This window comes from Grampus griseus (genome assembly GCF_964374135.1).
Source record: "Grampus griseus genome assembly, chromosome: 11".
NCBI lineage: Eukaryota > Metazoa > Chordata > Mammalia > Artiodactyla > Delphinidae > Grampus > Grampus griseus.
In genome coordinates, this window is record NC_139005.1 from 82501749 (window position 1) to 82508817 (window position 7069).

Genomic DNA, 7069 nt, shown 5'->3' on the forward strand with positions numbered 1-7069 from the left:
AAGCAGATAAAACCAAGCACTGTTTTATTTAGGAACACTTGCATAAGTAGCATAGTTATAAAGAGAAGCAGAAAATTACAATAGTCATCACCTCTCGGGGTGTCTGGCTTTGCCAGTGAGGCATTTCTAAGCCACTGACCGTGTTCTGTGGCTTAACTTGGATGAGGTTCACTTATCATTCTTTGAAATGTACATATGTTTTTATTTTCACAGTTTAAAAAAATGGGAATGAATTAACTGGTGCTAGAATATACCTGGTGCTAGAAAAATAATGTTTGCAAGCCAATCATCCATTTCCTGAGAAATAAAAGCAGCTATAGAGAATTCACTAACTTACGCCAAAAGGGAACACCCCGCCTTTCCCACATGTAAAATTGAAGCCAAGAAATTTAAAGTTTTTCTTTCTGAAAACAGTTCTGACTCACTTGGAAAAATCGTCCCAACATTAACACCACTGGGCTACATTGTATCTTGGAAGGTACTAGGCTAAAAGATCAGAAGAGTGAAACTGATTGATTATCTTAAGGCTTGGTGTCCTGGCTGTTTCTACAGAAGGGCAGGGAAGTGTTTTCTTTGTACAAGTGCCAGAGAACACGCTGCCGATCATTTTGCAAAAAAATTAGACTGCATCAAAAACAGAAACACGGGGTACAAATGACATCTGAGCACGGCCCTCACCAAAACCACTGCTGAGTGGAAAAGGCCAAGAGACCAGGGGTAGACTGCAGTGTGAACTGAGAGCTCCACTTACAGGAGTCATCTGCAAGCTCATAGAAGAAAAGAGTGAGTCCAAAATTTTAGAGCAGGGTGGGACACACCCTAAGTTTGTTGATAGGGAAAACTGATGTCCAGCGACACTTCATGAATTACCCAAGATCATTATTAGTCAGGCAAACCCCAAACATGGTTCCAGTGTACTTTCCAGCACATAATTCTGGAGACAGCTGCCAGCAGCAAAGCAAATGACAAACTCATTGGCACCACTGAGTTTTAATTCCCTTAGGGTAGCAATAGGAAATTTTCTAGAGAGAAACTTGACTTTATGGTACAATGGCTTAAGAGAGTAGGAAGCCAGAAACCTGCTGCTTCTGAAAACAAATTTCCTAAGAATTTCACAACTTCTGATTCTCGTTCTCAGAACCTAAGTGCCAATGTAGATGCGTTGTGTTCCTCTGAGTACAGGTTAGCAGAACTCTGTGACAGATCACAAATGGATGTGTATGACACACAGGCTGAACAAATAGATGCATATTCTCAACAACGTGATCCCTACATAGAAATTATCTAAAACGTTGCCAACTTACCATAGCCATGAGTGTTTCCTAAATATTAAAAAGCACATGTAAAGAATATTTTTAAAATACTAAAAAAACATAAATTAACATTTAAAACCACCACTCAAAACCCTTTACCTTTTGCATATCGTATGTGTACAGTTTTACAAATGGTCATTGTGTTTGATAATCTACTCTCGTTGAGTGATAAAAGTATTTCAACTTTCTAGTTTTCATACTTAAATTTAATGGCTGTTTATATTTGATGTATACTAGTTTATTCAGCTATGCTGAATAAAGGAATTCATTTATTTGCTATGAGTTTACAGCATAAATTTTAAGAATGACACATCTGAATCGTATTTTTTGGAAATGGTCAAGGAAAATGGTCTGCAAGATCAAGGAAAAACTATGATTTTCCACCCAGTGAATTTAGAAGGTATCTGAGGAGGAAGAGATTTGTCAAAATTCTTCAAATTAAAAGCCAAACAAGATCTGAGAAGCTAGGAGATGGAGCAGGCAAAACAAAGGGCGAAAGTCAAGAGCAGAGAAGAGCATAAATAGGAAAGGGACCAGTGGGTCCTGAAAAGAACTTCACTTTTCTAATGAACACTATTGTGTAGAAAGTTGAAGGAGTCAATGATGGTGACTCTTTTTTTTAATTAATTAATTAATTTGTTTTTATTTTTGGCTGTGTTGGGTCTTCGTTGCTGCATGTGGGCTTTCTCTAGCTGGGGCGAGCAGGGGCTACTCTTCGTTGTGGTACGCGGGCTTCTCATTGCGGTGGCTTCTCTTGTTGCGGAGCACGGGCTCTAGGTGCATGGGCTTCAGGAGTTGTGGCTCACCGGCTCTAGAGCACAGGGTCAGTAGTTGTGGCACATGGGCTTAGTTGCTCCGCAGCACATGGGATCTTCCCGGACCAGGGCTTGAACCCATGTCCCCTGCATTGGCAGGCAGATTCTTAACCACTCTGCCACCAGGGAAGCCCCAATGATGGTGACTCTTGAAGCAATCAGGTTCCCTCCTTTTATGTATACTTTTGTCTGATAATTAACCATGTGTATAATAAAAAGCATACTGCTCCTTTTCCGTCTAGAATATTTACTTGGACTATATTTGAAATATAGGTAGCTAAAGACAAATAAAGGAATTACATGTTATCTTAACTGGAAAACACAATTCCTGGTTCTTGACTACCTGTTCTCTGCAAAAAGTAAAAGAAGGTTAGAATAGTCTATGCAAACTTTTAGTCCTGAATAAAATTATTCTTCCTAAAATTTCAGGCGTTGTTTATTGGACCTATGACAGGAGCAGATTATGTAACAATATGTTAGAATGAGTGTTTTCAATGATTATCTAATCCTTATCATCATAGGGAGAACCAACAGTTTGAAGGCACTAACATTCACTTTTTTTTTTAAGTATGGTTGATTTCCAACTTTGTATTAGTTTCAGGTGTACAACATAGTGATTTGATATCTTCATAGATTATACTCCAATTAGTTATTATAAAATATTGGTAATAATCCCTGTGCAGTATGTTACATCTTTGTATATTATTTATTTTATACCTAGTAGTTTGTACCTCTTAATCCCCTCCCCTATCTTGGCCCTCCCCCAGTCCTCTCGCCACAGGTAACCACTAGTTTGTTCTCTGTATCTATGAGTCTATTTTGTTACATTATTTGTTTTACTTTTTAGATTCCACATGTAAGCAGAAACATACAGTATTTGCCTTTGTCTGACTTACTTCACTAAGCATATGGGTATATATTCGAAGAAAATGAAAACACTAATTAGAAAAGATATATGCATCCCAATGTTCATAGCAGCATTATATACAATAGCCAAAGTATAGAAGCAATCTGAGTATCCATCAATGGATGGATAAAGGAAATGTGATATATAGATATATGTGTATATACACACACGCAATGGAATATTACTCAGCCATAAAAAAGAATTAAATTTTGCCATTTGCAACAACATGGATGGACCTGAAGGGTATTATGCTTAGTGAAGTAAGTCAGACAAAGAAAAACAGATTCATTCTTAATTTCAACACCAAGTACTCATCATAAATATCATGTTACTGGCAAAATAATCATGATACATTACTATTATATTCCATAGACACTAATTAAGATGATGATATTGATGATAATGGTCACAGCTCATATTTTTGTAGTCCTTGATATTTTCAAGGATGCCCTGCATAGAAATTATCCTGTATTCTCATATGCAAATTAGTGCCGGCCTTAAGGTTAGGTGCCTGGACAATCATAGTTTTTATTCGGACAAGGGAAATTTAGTATGTCTACACAGAACTGTTGTAATAACCAATATTTCCATATCTTCTCACATTTCTGGAGCGAATGAAAAGAACATTCAAAACACATGAACACTGTATGACGTTGAGAGTCACTTCTCAGTCTTCCCACCTGAGAATAGTAATGATACGGTAAGGATAAAATGGAGCCTCATGGATCTAAGTTCCTAGGCTAGTGCTTGGCACCTAGTAGATAACAGACATCTGTGGAAGTTGATGCTTACTCAGAAGTTACAGCTGGAGCATATTTTAGGAAGGACTCTAGTGGCAAGTGGCAGAAATCCAGTATAAACTGACTTAAAAAGAAATGCATTGGTTCAGGTAACCAGCAGGTTGGAGGGGTGATATTACGTTAGTAATGACTAGATCCCAAGCCTCCAGCAGTGTCAGCAAGAGACCACCTTTCTGCTGGCTCTGCTTTTTGTTCAAGCAGGCTCACTTCACACAGTTTGTGATGCCAGGCTTTTACCTTCTGTGGGCTTTGTGATAATTCACTAAATAATCATTCTAGCAGAAGATCTGGTGATGAGTCTTACTGATCAGGTCTGGCTCATCTTCTCAGCTGGGGTCAGCGAGGGGGAGAACTCTGCCCAGCCCACACGGATAATTCTTCGGAGAAGAAGAGAGATTCTTTTACCAGAAGAGATGCTGGACAAGCAAAACAACACATGTCTAGTATACAGAAACTTTGTATACTTTTCTCCCGTGAATGAGGACTACATAGTGGGGATGGAAGAGATTTGGGAGTCAGGAAAATCATAGTTTGGAATGTAACACTCTCCTGTGTGTTTATAGATACCGAGACTACCGTGACCCTCCTCATTCACTGGTGCCCTACGGCTACACACTGCAGTTCTGGCATGTCTTAGCAGCCCGACTGGCTTTTATCATTGTGTTCGAGGTAAGTTTTCTCAACCAACTCCTTTATTTCCTTTGACATAATGAAGTAACTAGAAGTAATGAATGAATGTAAGTTATGAGAACTTTCAATATGATTATTTACGTCCAGAAGCAGGATAAGTAATACTATGTCATCTCTTTCTCTTCTTTTTCTTCTCCTTAAAGTACTTGAATTTTCTAAGAAATATTTGAAAGTCCAGGGTTGACTGTTAAAGAATAAGTCAGGAATCATTGGTCCTAAATTTATTTTTTTAGTTTTTTTAAATTTATTTATTTATTTTATTTTTATGGCTGTGTCTGGTCTTAGTTGTGGCACGCATGATCTTTGTTGAGGCATGCGGGATCTTTTGTTGCAGCGTGCGGGCTCTTCGTTGCTGTGCACGGGCTTCTCTCTAGTTCTGGCACACGGGCTCCAGAGCACATGAGCTCTGTAGTTTGTGGCACGCGGGCTCTCTAGTTGAGGTGTGCGAGCTCAGTAGTTGTGGCGTACAGGATTAGTTGCCCCACGGCATGTGGGGTCTTAGTTCCCCAGCCAGGGATCGAACCCACGTTCCCTGCATTGGAAGGTGGATTCTTTACCACTGGACCACCAGGGAAGTCCCATTGGTCCTAAGTTTAATATTCTAGGGCTGCTGTTCTTAAAATTCAGGAAAATTGCAGTTTTTCCATCCCCACTCCCAGAGATTCTGATACATTATGTCTGCAATTTGTTTTTCACAGCCCTCCAAACTGCTTCTGATGTTTAAGGACAATGTTTGGAAAACACTGCACTGAGTGTTACAAGTGGTAGCCTCTGGTTATGCATCATCATGACATTACTTATAAAGTATAATCTGCCTAGTAATTGCCTGTATTATGTGTCAATAAAAATACACCATCTATTTTCTTGTAGTCTTTAAGAAAAGTGCTACTAAAAATAGTTTGCATTCCCATAACTATACCCATAAATGGAACTTTCATCTCTCTTGTTACATACTTATATTAAAGCCAGATTAATACAAGTAAAGGCTGCCTCTTGGCTCAGACTAGAAGTTTCCTATTCAGTGGAGATATTGTGGTTTTGGTTCCAGACCACTGCAATAAAGTATTTCACAATCTGTGAAGCATTTCAAAATATTTTCTTAAAATTTTCATAATAACACCCATTTTGTGGATGAGGAAACTGAGGCTCAGAGTGACTTATCCTCAGGTAAACAGATAGCTCTTAAGTGGTAAAAGTAGAGCTGGAATTCAAACCTGGGCTTTCTGATTCCGCAGTATATTCTTCTGGCTCTCCTTTGCATTTTCTGGCCTTTGCTTCTCCGCCTTCTTTCCTGAGTCCTCTTCTCATTTCCTGTACGGTGCCATTACACCAAGTTCAGTCCTCACCTATCCCTGTGACTCTGTTTCCTCTCACACCCACCCCCTGGCCTTATTCCACTCCCCAGACACACCAGAGGCTCCACATCCCTGTTCTCGACCAGCTCCCAGCGCTCTTTCCGCTAAGGCTGCACAGTAAACCTGACTCTGTTGTATTCTCCCCTGTGTTTTTAGCACCTCGTGTTTTGTATAAAACACCTCATTTCATATCTGATCCCGGACCTCCCAAAAGATCTAAGGGATCGAATGAGAAGAGAGAAGTACTTGATTCAGGAGATGATGTATGAAGCAGAACTGGAGCGTCTTCAGAAGGAACGAAAAGAGAGGAAGAAAAATGGAAAAGCACACCACAACGAGTGGCCGTGACCAGGTCGGTGAGAAGTGTTTCACGGTCTGAGACCTCTCCTTGGCTGGAAGGGGCGCTTTCAACTCCCTGAATCAAAGCTTGCCATTGCTCTCCCGATAGGGGTGCAAATAAATCCTCTAGAAGCTTTCAAAACCAGCTTGTCTCTTACTAAAATTGCACATTTAACGTAACCTTCCCTTTGCACACAACTCCTGCAACTCTTCTCTGTCTCCGTGTCACACTCTGGCCTGGCAGCCAAGGTCTTCATGAGTTGGCCTAGGTGGCCCCTGAAATAAACCCTCCTCCCCCTTCCAGTCTAGCCTGGCTATTCTCTTTCATCAGAAAGAAGGGGCATGTTACCGTGGGGATATTAAAGTCACTTTTTCATCTCACCCAAGATGGCCTTCCCTCCGTCACCCATTTATTGTTTCCTCCCTGGCTGATCCACGTCAGGCCACACCCGCTAAGGTTTCCTCAGACTCATCAGCCCACTGAGACTTACTCTTTATAAACACCTCTGGTTACTGCATCAATACCACATATTGATATTGATATGTGTTGTTAATTTGTGATTTTCAAATAGTTATTAGGCTTCCCCAGCACAACTGTAAGCATCTTTAGGAAAGTCTCTAGGGACTGTAATTTATTCTTCCAGCTGGTTAGCACAGCGGTAAGTACTTGGCACCCATTAAATGCACATTTAATTAATAAAGGTTGAGTGCATTACGCTTAAAAACACTGTAAGAAACTTTCATGATGTTCCCACATATCAGAAAGTTCTTCTGAAACCTTCTCTCTGGCAAGGCAATTACTATCTGTGTGTCCTTGGACAAGTCACTTAACTTCTCTGTGCCTCAGTTT

The 7069-nt window shown here is 40.1% G+C and overlaps 1 protein-coding gene across 1 annotated transcript in view; it reads left to right on the forward strand.

The window, feature by feature from the left end:
* ANO4 (anoctamin 4) overlaps positions 1-6228 on the forward strand; it is a gene marked incomplete at both ends in the record, with an annotated part of 446527 nt that extends 440299 nt beyond the window's left edge. Inside the window, 2 exons of the mRNA XM_082666182.1 lie at positions 4399-4504; positions 6037-6228. Of these exons, the coding sequence (XP_082522308.1) occupies positions 4399-4504; positions 6037-6228 (298 nt within the window). The remainder of the gene's footprint in view (positions 1-4398; positions 4505-6036) is intronic.
* Between the last annotated feature and the right edge of the window lie 841 nt (positions 6229-7069).